The sequence below is a fragment of the Ictidomys tridecemlineatus genome, chromosome 7 (assembly GCF_052094955.1).
Source record: "Ictidomys tridecemlineatus isolate mIctTri1 chromosome 7, mIctTri1.hap1, whole genome shotgun sequence".
NCBI classification, from domain to species: Eukaryota; Metazoa; Chordata; class Mammalia; order Rodentia; family Sciuridae; genus Ictidomys; species Ictidomys tridecemlineatus.
Genome location: NC_135483.1, coordinates 129,191,139 through 129,208,793, shown reverse-complemented (window position 1 = coordinate 129,208,793; position 17,655 = coordinate 129,191,139). Strand labels below are relative to the sequence as shown.

The window sequence follows — 17,655 nt, the reverse complement described above, 5'->3', positions numbered from 1 at the left end:
AAGGTAAAACAAGACAATTTATAGTAACTAAAACTAGAACAAAACCTAGATACAATATACAAAGAAGAAAACTACAGATAATCTCTGTAAAGTATAGGTAAAACATAAGACAATTTATAGTAACAAAAACTAGGATAAAATCTAGATATGATACCAAAATCAGATAAAGACACATCAAGGATTATTAAAATACTGGCAAATTGCATACAAAAACATATTAAAAAGTTAGTGCACCATAATCAAGTGGGGCTCATCCCAGGGATGCAAGAATGGTTCAACCTATGGAAATCTATATATAATTCATCACAAAATCAATGGACTTAAAGACCAGAATCACATGATTATCTTAATAGATGCAGAAAATGCATTTGACAAAATACAGCTTTCATTCATGTTCTAAAAACTAGGATAGTAGAAACATACGTCAACATTATAAAAGCTATATGTTAAACCCAAGGCAACATCATTCTAAATGGGATAAAAATTCCCTCTAAAAACTGGAACAAGACAAGGATGCCCTCTTCCACTACTTCTATTCAACATAGTTTTTGAAACTCTAGCTAGAGCAATTAGGCAAAAGAAAGAATTAAGGGGATATAAATAGGAAAAGAGCTCAAACTGACCCTATTTATTGCTGATATGATTCTATATTTAGAAGAGACAAAAAGTTCCACCAGAAAACTTCTAGAATTTATAAATTCATCAAAGTAGCAGGATATAAAATTAATGCCCATAAATAAATTGCATTCCTAAATACTGATGAAGAATCAGTTCAAAGAGAAATTAGAAAAACTATTACATTCAAAATAGCCTTAAAGAAAATAAAATACTTGGGAATCAATCTAACAAAAGAGGTGAAAGGCCTCTATAGCCAAAGCAATCCTTATCGAGAAAAGTGAAGCAGGAGGGATCAATACTAGACTACTACAGAGCTATAGTAACAAAGACAGCATGATATTGGCACAAAGAGACATGAAGACTGATGGAACAGAATAAAAGACACAGATACAAACTCACATAAATAACAGTTATCTCATACCAGACAAAGGCAGCATAAACACACATTGGAGAAAAGATAGCTTCTTCAACTATTGGTGCTGGGAAAACTGGAAATCCATATGTAGCAGAATGAAATCAAACCCCTCTCACCTTGCAGAAAACAAAGTGGATCAAGGACCTAGGCATTAGACCAGAGACTCTGGCCATACTAGAAGAATATGTAGGCCCAAATCTCCATCAAGTCAGCTTAGAGACCAACTTCCTCAATAAGACTCCTAAGTGTAAGAAGTAAAATCAAGATTCAATAAATGGGATGGTATCAAATTAACAAGCTTCTTCACAGCAAAGGAAACAAGAATATGGAAATTTAGTGAGTGATAGTATTTTTAAATCCGCAGTATTCTGACAATTAAATAGTTGTGTGGGAAAAGGTAAAATTGTATTTCTCCTACTGCACATATAAATTAATTCCAGATAGGTCAGAAATCTAAATAAACAAAATTTTTCCAGTCCCAGAAGAAAAATGTAGGTACGTTCCTTGATGGAATGGGGAAAACTCTCCTGAATAGAATTTTTTTCTCCTAAGGACAATTATAAGAATAATAGGCAAAAATGTTTGTAGTTCATAGGAAAAAGAAAACCAGTTGCTCAAACATGCAGAAAAATTCCTACCATTCTTCCATTGCTCCCCTAAAGATTGATAACACTATGAGTTAAGACATCACGTTCTGTTGATGCTGTAGCATCAGACATTCTCATAAACATTGCTACTAGGAAGGAAATTGACACTGTCTAGTAAAATTACATAAATATACTCCAACTTCTTGGAATTGCCCCCAAATGCATTATCAAAAATACAAGTGACATGCTCAAGACTGTTCACTGCAACACTATTATAAAAAGAAAAAACCAGAAACCATCCAGATGTACAGGAGACTACGGTGGGGTGGAGAGAACATTTTTAAAAGAACATACCATGGTGCAAATGAGTGTATGCTAACTTTTATGCAGAATGTATGCATTTGCATTTGCTTATACAATAACTGATATACACAGTTACCTATGTGAAGGGAGGAATAGGACTGGACAGGAGAGAGAAGACTCCTGAATGTTTAATAGTTTTTACTTCTAAAACATCTAAACAATTTTCAAGCACAGTACTTCAGTTAGACTGGGGACTTACCTGATGATAGAATCAAAGAAATCTTAAATTTCACACTTAAAAATAGTAATATACTGCCATTATTTCAAAGCAAATAGATGGGAGCCAGAGTGTCAGCCTCAGAAAAAGAACTACAAATATAAAAATGAAAGTAATGAAGACAAAAACTCCAATTTTGACACATGTAAAGGCAAATAAGTTTGCAAGAAGGCAGTATTAAAAAGTGGATTTTTTTTTTTTTTGGTGGGGGGAATTTTAAATCTCTTTACTGTCAAGTTCTGAGTTGGTCGAGTTCTGTACCTGTAGATGTTCCTCTGACTTTTCAGTATGGAAGAAAGTTTAGCTGAGTTATTCCTAAGAATCTTCTCCTTCTCATTTTTAGCCAAATTTTTCTTTACTACTACTCTACTTAGCTCTTTCCATTTCTTTTTTTTTTCCCAGTATGTCTGAATTTTTGACAGGATCCTGGTCTCAGTTGCAGTGTTCAAAAGGAACCATATAAAGTACTATGAGTTTATAATGATACTGTTCTAGGTGACTGGGTGTGACAGAACATAATCCAATATTAATGCATGTAAAACACTAGAATTTCAGTTGTGGCAGGGATTACGTTGGTATAGCAGTCCAAGCATGACAGGAATAACATTTAAAACCCAATGAGGCCTTGGCAATGAGTTTTCATACTCAGTTCATTTTAGAAACCTTATCTACTTTCCTACATTTCAAATAATTTGTATACTTTTTTGTTTTTCAAGATGGCTATTCATATGAAAAGGAAGCAATGGAAAATTGGATCAGCAAAAAGAAGCGTACAAGTCCAATGACAAATCTGGTTCTTCCTTCAGTGGTTCTTACACCAAATAGGACTCTGAAAATGGCCATCAATCGATGGCTGGAGACACATCAAAAATAAAACTATTAGCTGACGTTGGTTCTTGCCTGAAATCCCAGCGACTCAGGGGACTGAGGCAAGAGGAATCAAAGTTTGAAGCCAGTCACAGCAGTTTAGCGAGATCTTGTTCAAAAAATTTTAAAAGGGTCTGGGAATGTACCTCAGTGGCAGAGCACTCCTAGCATGTGCAAAGCCCTGGGTTTGATCCCCAATACTGCAAAAATAAATAAATTGTTATGTTGTATTATTTATATTTTCAGTGATCTCATTTGAGTTAAATACTAAGCAAGCATTATTAAAAGCAAAACAGAAGGAAAAATAAATTTAGTTATAAAAATCTTCAATTTTCATTCTTTAAAATTCATGGACTTAATTATACATCTTTTTGTACTAATGAAAAAAATAAAACTTTGACTTTAAATTGGAGTGCTTTAAATTTATTCTGGTTAGGTATGGGTCATATCACTTTACAATTAAAGATCAGAATGCTATATAACAGATGTTTATATCCTAGTTAATAGCCATTTGTTTGATAACTTGATTTATAACAAAATAATTATAAATTGCTTATAATTGAGAAAATCACTTCAGACATTTAATAAGCAATTTTGTTGGACTCAATTTGTAGGATACTAAGGATTTTTATTCAAACCCAGATACAAGTTAGATAAAATAAATTACCATGAGTAAGTCAATTTGACTTTGCATAATATACAAAGGGGCTAACTAGCCTCCTTTTAAAATTCAGACTTTTTAGAAGTTCTTGCAGGGTAATTATACAATGGCATTTTTACATAGTACTCTGGGGTATTTAATACACCACCACCACCATCCTGACTGGTGTTCACTCAATGGACTTTCTAGGCCCCAATGCTGGTTCAGGATTATGTAGAACCAGCGCTTGTGCCCTCTGACCCACATCTTCCTAATGAAATTTCACTTCTTGGGTTAACTGACCCAGTGTCCTCTTTTACTAAGACTAAATCAAAATCATAATTTAATGTGTTACTAATTTTACTAACACACTGGCTGCTTTACAGGAAAAGACAAGCATGCCCAAGCACCCAAGGACAAGAATTATGTATTATCCAGTTTTTTTTTAAATATATATTTTTAAATGGAAGATGGACACAATACCTTTATTTTTTTATGTAGTGGATAGGATTAAACCCAATGCCTCACACATGCTAGGCAAGAACTCTACCACTGAGCTACAACTGCAACCCGGGTTTTGTTTTTAAACTTTCTATAGCTTTGAAAGACTGAATATACTTAGGTTTCTAGCAATACTAGTTACCAGACAATAACCTAAAATAATATTAGGCTGAAGATTCCAACTTAGAATTTTATGATAAAACAGCTTACCATTCACTCTGATTCACTCCTTTGAAACAGAAATATGTGGTTATAAAGACAAATACAAACACTGAACAAAGATACCACAAATGTGTTAAAGAACAAACTGTCATAACGATGCTCAGTGTATTGCCAAAGTGCCCAAGAGTTAAAATATTAAAGCTCTCCTGTCGCCAACAAAAACAGACAACTAATACAGATTGAAATAGAAAGTATGAGGAAAAGCAGACAAAAACACCAACTCTGACCCTTGAATATTTTGGAATTTCTAGAAGCTGCTACCCTTATTCTAAAATTATAAAATGAAATTTAATATGTATTTGGTAGTATTTGTATAGAAAAGTATTACCCCAAAGCAAAGAGTGAAATGCAGAGGTTAAAACAAGGCAGAAGCTGTTGTGCTCTATTTATCCAGTGAGTCAATGAATGCCAACCCAAGTCTAGTAATGGCCTTTATTCCTTATGGAAAAGTACAGTAGTTGTGCAGAAACAAAACTACATAACAAAAGAGTAGGACTTTCACAAATATTAAAGAAAATAATAAACAATAAATAAGCTATAGTAGTTATAGAAGAACTCATGGAAAGCCTATAAAAATGATAAAGCTGTTTATACAAAGGACACTGTACACACACGCAGGAACAAATGTTGAAGAATGACATCAGGAAGTTCCTATTCATACAAAACCCTAAAGATGTTCACAGGAACTTCATAACTATTCATTTTTAAAACATTCTGCAAATATAGAACTTCCTTTTCCCCAATTCTAGAAAATAAATTTCACATCCCAACATATAAAACAAATATACTTCCACCTCTCTTAACCTAGTATCTTAACATCCTCCAATAGCACACAATTTCATATAAAAATACCTTTGAACCAAGGTTAATTCTTGTACCTTGTCTTTACAAATGCATAATACATCAGTTTGGACTTAAGTAGCACCTCGAAGGTGTTCTTATATAAATGAGATAAAGTGCCGTTACTGATATACTGTTAACATGCCATAATAATACATCATTCAGTGCAATAACCAGCGTGGATGAAACTTACAAAGAACATGCAAATACATGACTGGGGTTTTATTGTTTGCTTCTGGTTTTAGATTAACTACTTTGAAATAGTTATATTTACAAGTTCAAATAAGGCTGGGATATTTAATATATACAACATGTGACTATGAAGTAATGATTGTATAACAAAAGCAACAACCATTATGTTAAATAACCAACTTAAATACTGTCCTTAAGGGATGTTGGAAGGCTTGTTTTAGGAACATTAGCACTGATAAGAGCAGTTTGAAACCAGTTGAGACGGAATCTATTAGCTACTAAGAATGCTGCTCTTAGTATTTCAGCTCAAATCCAATTTAGGACAACCAATCAAGGTTCCAGAGAGCTTAGACTGTTTCCACATATTAGAACACCTTGAAGCATGAATATTGTTTCAAAAAAGGTGCTATAAAAGTATTTTGATTAAGAACCGTAACGTGGGAATAAGTGTTTAATCCTCTTAAAAGAACTTCTTTTATAAAGGGAACAATACTTGGATGCTTTCATGTTTTGCTTAAAGAACAAAAAAAGAAAATATAAGCTATATTTATAGTCATACATATTCAGCTAGAAATCACTCAGGTTTTAATTGTATATATATGTAAAAATAAAATTGGAATTTGACTCAATGGAACTGTAACTTGAAAATCCCATCTTTTCTAGAATATGTCATTAGGATATTATATCATGAGTTAAACCTTTTGTTAAAAAAAAAAGCCATTGTTAAGTACCATGATTTTATCACATAGCAAAGGCTAGGAGGAAAGTGATAAAAATCAAATAATTTTCCTAAGAAAAGTTGACATCTTCTTTACTGTCTTAAATTTTTAACTTGATGGGTAAAGCTAACTGTAGTTTTTAGTTCTATTTAGCATTATTATGGTGACTTCTAGTGACTTATTAAAGTTTTATTCTATATTTTTAATATATCAATTGCATCTGATCCACCCTAGATGGGAAAAAAAAGAAAAAAAAACATGGCTAAAAAGTGATTTTTATGATGAAAAACCATTTAATTATTTACCACCAGGAGCCAACACACTTTTCCAAATTCTACAAATGAGTCTCTTTAGGCTCACACATTTGACTCTATGAATGATCGCTTTGGTTTCGCTGTAGTGAGGTGGCTCCTGTGGGCTTCATTACTGACATGAGGTGGTGGCTTGGAGATACTTTCCTGGTAAAGATGAGAAACGCTCTTAGTTACCCTGGTGTCTTGGCGATGGACTGGAATTTGGCACTTGTTTTCTTCTAGCTCCTTCACCTGGGCCCCATTGTGGACACTGCCACTCAGGGTGGAGGCAGAACAGGTTTTGGCTTGGCTGGTATATCCTCCTTGTTTGAGAGAGGGCTTCTCAGAGTTAGAGCACTGCAGGCCAGCTGCAGCGGGGGATGTGCCCGTCAGTAGCCCCTCTGCCACCTGGCAGTGCCAGGTGCGGTTTGAAGGGTTGCTCTGCTGTTGGAACCTTGCCGTCTTGTCCATGATCCCCATGAATGGAGTACTTCGGGGGGGCCTATGCTCGGTGGCGCTGCTCTGCACCTGGCTCACAACCTTGTCTTTAATTCGAGCATCTGGTCCTTGGACCTTGAAGCCATCTGAAAAACTACTGCTTGAAGTCAAACTACTGGTTGAACTTGACATCTTTATACTGCTAGATGGAGAACCAGAGGAGCCTGAGCTGGTGAGGGAAGCTGGGTGTCGTGTATCGCCGCAGCCCACTGGTCCGCCCTGGCTTGGAGGGGCTACATCCACAGCCACAGAGGCATGGCACAGGAGCCTCTCGGCAGTTTTTGCCTTGCTTGGCAGAGCATATGCAGCACCACTCTCACTGCGCTGCAGCTGGACATTCTGGCTGGGGCCCAGCCGATCCCCAAAGTGGCTAGAACCAGTTCCAACAGTAAAGGTACCTGCTCCCTCTACATGCTGGTTTCTGCTCCCAGCAGGAGCTGCAGGGATCCTGCCTGACATGGGGCTTGGAGGAGGATTCTGACAAGAGACCTGTATTTTTGTGCTACTGTTTCTGATGCCAGACTGGCCAGAACCCAGGTGTTGGTTTGTTTTCACTATCTGTGCCTGTTTGGTGGGCTGCATAACCAACCCCGGCTGAGCCACAGTCTCCCTTAGGGACTTGCTGACTCCTGCCCTGCTCTGTGGCGATACTGGCCTGCCTTTGGACTGTAACCCTTCTTGAAGGTTTCGGATATATGGGGAAGGGGCAGACGAGGATGGCTGCTGGCACCTGGGAGTCGGGGAAATGGATTCTTCCTGTGGAGAAGTTTCCTCCTCTTCAGCCTCATCGAAGTGAAAGTGGTCCTTTAACCCAGGGGTTGGGGTGTCCTCCTCATTATCTTCGTTATCGGAGGCACCCGGTGCAGCTGGAGGGGAGCTCTGCTGTTTCTGCTGCTGGTTCCTCTGGAGTTGCTTGCACTCATCTTCTACACGGGCCAGGAGCCTCTTGATTTCCTGATTGGTGGGACAGAGTTTCACAGCCTCCTGCAAGTCAGCCAGAGCTGCCACGAACTGCCTTTATATGAAGACATAAGATATGGTCATAGGCCGTGTATGAACATGGTCTATTTATAACTGTTCAGAAACTAGCTGTGCTCACAGGAAGAAAAAGGTAGCTGCATGAAGTCTGAGCACTTAGCATGCACCAGGTCCTATTTAGCACACAGTTACTCAGCTAACCCAGATCTGTGTGGCTTATGTAGGTGCAACTCAGTGGACGCCATAGTACCTCCATTGGCCCCTCACTATGTCCACCTCTCAGAAGGCATGCACTACACTTCCCTCCCCTCCCTGCCCCTGGATGGCCACCTCCCTAAAACATGGACTCACTCCAGTGCTCAATGTTGCAGTGAGTCTCAAATGAGTTGGAATAGTTACTGAGATTTTGGGAGCCAACAGGAGTTTAGCCATCACCAATAACACCCACTACCTTGCCTCCTGGAAGATGCTAATTTAGTATTCAAAAGGACAAGAGGCATCTGAGTAACCATAATGAAGCAAAACTTCCTCAAATTCAACTAGTAATTTTAATTCCAAAGGGGGGGGGAGGCTCCTGTAGTTGGACAGGTGACCCCAGACAGTACCTGCTATTTCTCTTCGCTCTTGCTCTAGCATAAAAGGCTTCATAGGACTTGGGTTTCAATTCCAGAGCCTTGGAAGCAAATTCTTCTGCCATGCCAAAGTCCTGGTGTCAATATTTAAATACACAAGTCAGACGCAGTACTGAAACAATTACAGGCAACTCTTTCATAGGACCTCAGCTAAAGGGTGGCAGAGTTTTGGGAGATAATTAGAAGAGGATGAAGGACAAGATTAGTTTTCCCGTTTGTCTTGTTTGAGAGTTGGTTAGACAATCACAGGCCATTTCTATGCTCAGGAATCCAGCAACTGATGGCTCTGGAGGGAGATCAGCAGTTGAGCCAGGGGTGCAGATCAGCACTGGTAGAGGTGTGTCTGCTTCAGTAGGAAGGTGACAATGTGGGAACAGGCAGGTCTGATGGGGGCGGGGGTGGTGAAGTTAAAAAAAAAAAAGTACTGAAACCTCTGCTAGTTACAAATTAACCATGAGTGAACCACAATTAGTTACAAATTAGTCACTGGCAAGCTCCCTGTGCAAACCTAAGGAACCTTAGACAGGCAGACTTTATAGACTTTTGTGTTGGGACCTTTTTTCTGAATCTGGGGGTGGGCAACTGGTGGCAGTGTTGGCAGTGTCCCTGCTGGGAAGCGGGGAGAGGAGCAGTTTGCATTTGCTTCTCTCAAGGGAGCAGAGGAAACTAAGCCCAGTGTATTCCCTGCCATGTGGGGAGGCGGGCAGTGACTGTGACTACAGGTGGTCATCAGAGAGCAGACAGTGCTGCTTCCTACAGGACAGGTTCCTATAAGGAAGGATACCAGTCAGAGAGCAGATCCAGACCTGGGATTTGGTCTGTGGCAGGGCTGGCCTTTGCCATGTGAGTTCTACCACCAAAGGTCTGGGTTAGAATAACGGCCTCGGCTTACGTTTGTTTTTCTTCGGCATCGAGACAAATTGAGATAAAGGGAAACTCTTAGTTCATTGAAAGGTCTCATGTCCTCCCCAAATCCTTCTCGAGGAAACTTTCTTAAGGCATACTGGTACCGCTGGGCTGCCTCCTTCATCTTCCCTTTCTAGGATTCAAAAAAAAAAAAAAAATCACAGAAATTTTTCCTTTTTTAGAATAAACTCTCATCCCCTAGAGACCTCCATGTAAAACCCTCCCAGCACATGGAAAGGTGAATAGGTGCCAGGGCAGAAGCTAGGACACTAAACAGCCCGAACATGCTCGAGCTCCATATCCACACTGGCCTCCATGACATGCGGTCACACACCGAGGGGGAAGATGGCTTTACAAGAGGAGGATTGTAAATGGCCAAGTTGATATCCTTCCATCTTAATGAAGTCAACTACCTTCTTAGTTATTATGTATGATTAAAAGTTATTTCAAGAACGATCTCTCATCTAAAGATATTTTTAAGGCCAAGTGTAATGAAAATCAGAAGAAAAAATGATGTGGTTTCCAAGGCAAGTGGAGACTTGTGGATAAACCCAGAGCTTGTTGCAGAATAATAATTTCTCTTTAAGGAAGAACTAAAGCATGGGCTTTAAAAATCAGAGCAGCACCACATCATTTTCAAGGCTAAAGAAATCCATTTGCTCAGTCAGCCCCATCGCACAGCAGGCACGCAGCCTGTGGAAAATGGCTTGATGTTTCTGACATAATTGCCTACCAAAATCCATATTAAAACCACTTCAAAGCCACAACAATGCACACTCTGAACTCAATTTCAAACTGATTCCAAGCCAGGAGCCCTGCTGGGTCATGCTATATGCCTATTTATTTGTTATTATTAAAAAAAAAAAAAGGGAAAAAACGTACAACATAGCAAATACAGCTGCCTGATAGTAAAAAGGATTAAGATGGTAACAATCTATTTTTTTCTCCCTCGTAATCTTTTAATTCTAATTACAGTCCAGAAAGAATAGAAATCTATGTAAATGCCCTCCATGTCTATCTAGACCTAGGGTTGGCAAACTAGAGTGTGCTGTCCAAATCTGGCCTGCCACCTGTCTTCACAAACGAACTCTTACTGGGCCATGGCCACATTCCTTCACTTGCGTATATCCGTAGCTTCTTTGTACCACTGTGGTTTGCAAAACCTAAAATATGGGCTATCTGGTTATTTACATTTTACCAAAAAAAAAAAAATCTTTATGAAAAACTGGGCATGGTGGCAGCTCAAGAGACAGAGGCAGAAGCATTACAAGTTTGAGGTCAGCCTGGGCAATTTAGTAAGACCCTGTCTCAAACTAAAATATAAAGGGTTCCATCTCTAGTACTACCATAAGCAAAAAGTAAGTAAATGGATAAAATGATAGGAAAGGCTTGGGAGACTGAAAGATTATTTTCTTCTGGAAATACTTCCGAGGTATTCTTTTCCATGGGTCACATACTGTGCCCAGTGCTGTGCTCTAAATGTGGGGAGAACATGAAGGCTAAGGAACCTCCTGTCGCTGTGCCAGATGAGATAGAGGTGACTCTCCACAGCTTCAGCCTCAAGAATTAGTTCTGAAGTGATGTTTCTCAGACACAAAAGAGAAGTGCTTTCTAGTTAAGATTCTGTTGTTGAGAGATTAAACAAATCCTGGGCATGAGGCCAGGTTAGCATCTCTTAGAACTTCCATTACCACTAAGTTACATATGCTGTGTGCAGAAGCACACCTCTGGCCATAAATACCCATCTAAAAGGTTGCTTGGAGGCAGTTACTGCAGCAGAGAAAGGGTGCTACCACTTACTTTGTACATCATGTTTCCTTCCTCCATTAATTTCTGTAAAAGTATAATCAAGATATCAGGTTTGGAAGTGGCCATCGCCCAGGCAGCATTTCCTGCAAAACAAACATGCTTTCAGGAGTGCTTCAGAAGTTCCAGAGAAAAGCAGTTCAGTTCTCCTGTCGTCCTCACAGCTGCACACAAACAGCAGGAGCCTTACTGCAGGGACCACTGTTGTGTCTTGGGCTTCCAGAAGGCAGTATGGAGGAGGAAAGAGAGCAAGCAACTGTGAGGTGAGCTGGAGCTCTAATCTATTTTATGCTGAACTAGGCACACAGGTGGAGAATGGTGCCAGCACCAATCTGTCCTGTTGAAAAACTCAATGAGACACTAAGGCATCAGAGCAGTTAAGACCCACCCCTTCCTTTTGAGAGGTGGCGGCAACTGATCCAGACCTCAGAGTAATCTCCCCACGCACCCATCATGCCAGCAGTGGGCAGGCTTGTGCTCTGAGTCCCATGCAGCCTGCTCTGTACAGTCCACTCTGAGGTGTCTTAGTTTGAGCCCTCCGGCCTGTCCCCATCCACTGGCCTACATCACAGCCACTGCCTCCTCTCCAACCCACTCCAAGCACTGAGGCATTGCAGGAAAGCAAAGTCCTAGGCACCTATAGGGCTGTGGGGAGAATCCAGTTAAAATGGGGACCCTGCTTAGGCGAGTCCCTGGTACCATTAACCACTTAATATTTGCAAACGGTGCTTTCATCACAGTCCTTGGCCCAGAATTGCTCTTGGCAAAGTTCTTAAGCATTAAAACAAGATAGGGATGCTTTAGTTGCTCTTTCCTCCGCAGGCTGAGTGGTATGATGTCGAAGCCAGCTTTAGGGACAGGGCTCTCCCTGCTCAGCCCCTCCATACATAGTTCAAGTAGTGCACCCATCATGCTTCCAAGAAGTCCCTCCAGTTCTCCTTCAGAGAAACCACACTGGGGTCACCACCTCCCCAGCCGGGCTGACCACGCTGGCTGCTATAGAACAGAGGACCTCAGCCTTGGCCGCTCCCCAGCATCACCCTGTAAGCTTCCGCTCCTACTGATGCTCCACCAGCCCCAGAGTTAGAGCCCAGTGTAACTCCTCCCTGATGTGGCTCCACTGTGTCCCAAATACCTATGACTCCACACTGGCCTCAGCTTTAGCTTCTGTTTTCTACCCACACACATAAGATTATCATAAGCTGCTTAAACCATGTTAGATGACTGATGAAATAACACAGAGGAGAGAGAGAAGGGGAGTGAGGATGAGAGACAGGAAGTGCTCTCTTTCTCATCCTGGGAGCAGGAGCTTCATGCTCCCTAAGGGACTCTGAAGTCTGAAGCTGAACAGAGGCACAGTTCACTAACCTAACTTGGCTCCTTTTCTGAGTAGTGTAACCACAACAGAGGTGTTTCGACAACCAATGGCTCTGTCCAAGGGACGCATTCCGCTGTGGTCCACATGCTCAATCACGGCTCCCTTCTCAACAAGATACAGCACCTGCAGTGGGGGAGAGCAGAACCCTGAGAAACAGTGCCTGGTAGGAACTGGGCCACTCGCCCACCTCCCAGATGTTGATAAACTATTGAATTTTAGGGGCTGACAATCTTAGTTTTTCTCCTATTTCAGATGCCTCTGGCCATTAGGGATCCCAGGATGGAAATGAAGTTAACATGAACAATCAAAAACAGGAGCTGACGCTCACAGTTAAAGCCTTCTCTGCTGAAGTGGCTTTGCTACCTGCAACAACGGGGAGGATGGGCAGAAGAGACACAAATGTGCATAGTGTGTGACTGCCTGTCTGACCCCACTTGCTGGTCAGAGAAAGGAGACGGTTGCCTCTGCCTGCAGTTAACTAGCAGTGGGACTTCTCCACTGAGCTGTAGTTTACATCTACAACTAAAAACAAAACAAAACAAAACTTATTAAAAATTATATTTAACTAAATATTTGTTTTTGACAGTCAGGAAGTACAGTTTGTAATGTATCACTGAACTCTAACGCTGTGCATGTGTGTAGTGTGTGTGTGCAGGGATGGAAGCCAGGGCCTCATGCATGCCAGGGAAGTGCTCTGCCCCAAGCTGCCTCTCCAGCTCGACCTCAGTGCCTCTGCACAGCACAAGGTCTCCCGCTCCCAGCAGATGCACCGAGTCCTCAGGCCAGAGTCACTGAGGACTCTCTGGCACTTCAGAGGCCTGCAATGTGGAGCCTGACGATAACAAAGCTTCTTCCCTGAAAGACATCTCGAGGTTCTTATTTTATTGAGGTTTCCCCCCCCTTTATGCCCCCACTAGATTTAGGCATTTGGCAAAGAGATAGAAATAGTGCCCAAAACCTTTTTATATTTTTAGGCAATTAATACCACATTACTTTAAAAACACCAACCAGTAAATGCACAAAATGGAATATTATTTGCTCTCAAATAGGAAATCCTGTCATTTGCAACAACATAGATAAACCTAGAGAATGTGACACTGAATGAAACAGGCCAGGCATATGAAGACAGGTACTTACTACATGATCTCACACGTGTTTCCTGAAGGATCAATGCAGGGATTCTATTTACACAGATCACTATGAGGAAATGAAACTACATATGCATATGGGTATACATACTCACATGCATGTCTATAGTAACTCAAGGTTATAAGTAGGTCATTTTAAGCTTTTAAAATGCTTTACATTATTTACTAAGTCCTGGAATGGACTGCACATCACAGAATGAGGAAAAATTGAAATTTCACCCACCACACCCAGGCCACACCCAGGCATATGTCAGAAACATCTTTGGTTCTGGGTCCTCTTTCCCACAGTGGCCCACAATGGCCTACAGGTGGAGGGGAGCAAAGTCCCGTGGGTACTCACAGTTTCGGCATCGCCATAGAAAGCGGCCAGGTCCAGGGGAGTACGGCCGTTCTTGTCTGTCTGGTCTATCTCAGCTCCTTCTTCGACCAGATACTGGACCACTGCCCTGTGGCCTTTCAGACAAGCCCAGCTCAATGCGGACAGACCCTCTTTGTCCAGAGAAGAAAGGGTGGCACCTGAAAGGAAAGTCCAGTCACATAAAGGGGACCTTACATGGCAAAGGCCAGAAGCAAAGGGTCTCCCAGTGCAGAGTGCCCAGTCACACAGTGCGCTGGGCAGAGCAGCATGTCACTTGAGCACTGAATTTTAAAGCTGATGGCCGAAGGGTCAGCACTGAAGCTGAGCAGCCCGTGCCACCTCTTCTTTCTGCTTGTGTGTGAGAGAAGATTCCCAGAACAAAAACAGCTCCATTTCCATAACTAAAAGACTGAAAACTGGAAGCAGAAAAGTACTGAGTGGGTCTACTGAAACTCTGTCCCTGCAAAGGAAATCTACGCAGGGCAACATGCCAGCTACCTTTTGAAAGGAGGAATTCCACGGTGCTTAAGTGCCCTTCACAGGCAGCCACCATGAGGGGAGTCCGGCCCTGCTTGTCACTCAGGTTCACATCACAGCCGCGTTCCAACAGCAGCCTAACGATCTGAAAGAAGCACTCAGAATTAATCTCCTTTCTGCAATAGTATGCCACATTCTCTCTATGCAGCAGGCACTTCAATCTTTGAAAGTAGATGAATGGCACTTTTCTTGTAAAACTCCATGTTTCTGAATGTTGTGTGATACATGGAGTCTGTACGATCTTTCTACTGCATTCCTTTGAACAGAATCTTTTTCCAAATATATGCTTTTTTTAACATTCCCAGTTTATTAGTGTATCTACAAATACCACATGTGCCAGGCAGAAACAGTCATTTGCAGGAAGCAATGCCAATCACAATCAAGTAATGACATGACAGCTACAGTGGGAGAGGTGAGATAACTAAGGATGACTGAGGATAACTAAGGGGGTTAGCAGGGTCATCTGGGCCCCAAGCAGGTGCTGGAGCTAAACAGAGGCAGCCCTTTGTGCCCAAGGATCCACGCTGGTGGATGCATAGACAGCAGATTGAAAATATTCAGAAAACAACTGCACCTGTTCTGAACATGTATAGACTTTTTCTTGTCATAATTCCCTGAACAATACAACATCATAACTTTACATAGCATTTACATTGCACTAGGTATTATAAACAATCTAGAGATGGCTGAAAGTTCTTGGGAGGGTGTGTGCAATTGCATAGTATATGCAATTTTATATACGAGACTTTAACATCCTCAGAGTCTGATGTCTCCAGGGGTCCTAGAACAGATCCCCCTGGTCCTGAAGGAACTTACTGTACCTACAAGAGTAGAGCATGGGGCAAGGGAGGGGCTGGGAAAAAGCTGGCCTGCCACACCGAGCAACATGCTTTCCTAAATGCAGTGTTGGAGGATGGTTTGCCCTTCTCCAAGGGCAACTTTTAACCTCAGAAATACCCCCTTACACCATGTATGGTGGTAAGCCTGGGGAGGAAAAGGAGGATGGCAGATGTCTCAGGATGCCATGATGAGGGAAGTGCTTTATCTACCATGGGTCCAGATGATTCCCCTGACACTTGATTCATCACCTCGCCTCAGTGACAAAGGTGGCACATTCCCATTGTTTTCAACCTTCCCCTGACAGAGACAGAGCAGGCCCTGCAAAGTCACAAAAGCTTTGCTCCCGTGCATCTGCAGCTCCTGTCATTTGGTTACCTGTTGGCCCAACACACTTGAAAAAGAGTGGTTCTATTATGCTTCTTGGAAAAGGAACCATTTTTCAAGGCTGTCTTTAATTCCAGGGGCAGGGGGGGGGTACTGGGGGAGAAGGGTCTTGCATAGTAGTTGCTCATTTACACCTTCATTTTGTAAACAAGGACCACGTACCTGCCCCACACCTGGCACCAGGTTGCACCTTGCCTCAAACACAAACAGATGGATCTTATGCCTATTATAGGAAGAATGTTCCCCTGGCTAATCTCAGTGTCTTGTGTGGTCAAATGTGTGCTTCTATCCAGCAGCCCTGAGGACACGGGCAGAGGCCAAGGATGGGACATACTGGGGGTAGGGGGACAGGTGGCATGAGTCCCCATAGCAAACCCCATTCCTGCTCATTGTTTCTGAAGCATCCAGAGGCTCACTGTGGTACCTGCCAATGCCCCTGGCGTGCTGCACAAAACAAAGGAGGGACCCCTCTCCTGTTCGTCCGAGATACGGCAGCTCCACGCTCCAACAGCAGCTCACAGACCTCCAGCTTCCCTCTTCCGGCGGCTGCAGTCAGCGCTACAAGAAAGCCAAGGAGTGAGGGGAGGCTGTTAGCAGTGTGGACCAGAGGGGGCCCCAGATTCTTTGATATGTGTTCTCCTCCAGGTACTCTCTGCCCTTGAACTTGGGTGGGCTGTGATAGCTGTGATCAGTGGGACACAGCCAGAGTGACACGGTGCCAGTGCCTGGGGCCCAAGAAGAAGCAGGTAAATTACACTTCCTTGGGACACTCACTCTTGGAACCAGATGTCCTGCTTTCAGGAAGCCCAAGCAGCCCTGTGCTGAGAGCCATGGAGAGAAGCAGTGTGTTGTGTAGTGGGTGAGCTCCCAGCGCACGGCCAGCACCAGGCTGCCGGCCATACACAGGAGCCTCCCTGGGAGGGGTCGCTGGCAAAGTCAACCGGCTTAGAGGGTGTGGGGGCTGCCCTCCCCAGCTCCACCAGGCCCCACCCCAACTGTAGATTCAGGAGCCACCAAGTTTTGTTTTTGTTTTTTTCACAGCAAGAAATAACCAGAATACAGTACATCACAAACATGGTAGTGTGGTCCAGCCTGGCCTCTCCTCCTCAAGTCAAATGTTACCCAACAAAACTGATCTCCTTAGGCAGTCACAAGCGTATCACATCACTCCTGCTCTGATGGAGCTTGGCATAACTTTAACAAGTCAAGTCAAAAGAGAAAAATGGGATTGGATCGTGGAGGCTGTGGGTGCAGGTTCTGCCATCCGAAGGACAGGTCTAACGCAACAGAAATGGCAGGAAGGGAAAGAACAAAGTTGGGTTCTCAGGACCTCCCAGCAGTGATGGTCACCCCCTCGAGTAAAGGGCAACAGCAGGCAGCAGGGACAATCCCAGGCCAGGGCTGTTCATGGTGCAAGAGGACAGGACCAGGCTAAGGGCATAGGAGGGATGCTCCTCAGGAGGAGCAGGCGTGCGGGGGAGGAAGGTGCTAATCTTAGCCAAGCACGGCACTGGGGCTCCAGTCCTGGTGCAACCTCGAACCTATCACTCCCAGCTTCCATAAGAGAGTGAGCTAGGGGCTCGGGTTGTGGTTCAGTGGTAGAGTGCTCGTCTCCCACGCCTGAGACCCTGGGTTCGATCCTCAACACCACATAAAAAATAAGTGAATGAAATAAAGGTATTGTGTCCAACCACAACTATTAAATAAATATTTTTT

At 42.5% G+C, this 17,655-nt stretch overlaps 2 protein-coding genes across 16 annotated transcripts in view; one reads left to right on the top strand and one right to left on the bottom strand.

Moving 5' to 3' along the window:
* Window positions 1-3,300, top strand: part of Wdsub1 (WD repeat, sterile alpha motif and U-box domain containing 1) — a 40,071-nt gene extending 36,771 nt beyond the window's left edge. For all 3 annotated transcript variants that reach the window (XM_021731568.3, XM_021731605.3, XM_005315771.5), the window contains one exon: window positions 2,917-3,300. In XM_021731568.3, coding sequence (XP_021587243.2) covers window positions 2,917-3,074 — 158 coding nt within the window. In that variant the 3' untranslated portion in view covers window positions 3,075-3,300. The remainder of the gene's footprint in view (window positions 1-2,916) is intronic.
* A 1,548-nt stretch (window positions 3,301-4,848) lies between these two features.
* The window catches only part of Tanc1 (tetratricopeptide repeat, ankyrin repeat and coiled-coil containing 1), a 223,565-nt gene continuing 210,758 nt past the window's right edge, over window positions 4,849-17,655 (bottom strand). For all 13 annotated transcript variants that reach the window (XM_040294346.2, XM_040294339.2, XM_040294344.2 and 10 more), the window contains 8 exons: window positions 16,364-16,497; window positions 14,677-14,800; window positions 14,161-14,336; window positions 12,663-12,795; window positions 11,289-11,380; window positions 9,475-9,621; window positions 8,556-8,656; window positions 4,849-7,987 (listed from right to left, as the gene is read on the bottom strand). In XM_040294346.2, the coding sequence (XP_040150280.2) occupies window positions 6,538-7,987; window positions 8,556-8,656; window positions 9,475-9,621; window positions 11,289-11,380; window positions 12,663-12,795; window positions 14,161-14,336; window positions 14,677-14,800; window positions 16,364-16,497 (2,357 nt within the window). In that variant the 3' untranslated portion in view covers window positions 4,849-6,537. The remainder of the gene's footprint in view (window positions 7,988-8,555; window positions 8,657-9,474; window positions 9,622-11,288; window positions 11,381-12,662; window positions 12,796-14,160; window positions 14,337-14,676; window positions 14,801-16,363; window positions 16,498-17,655) is intronic.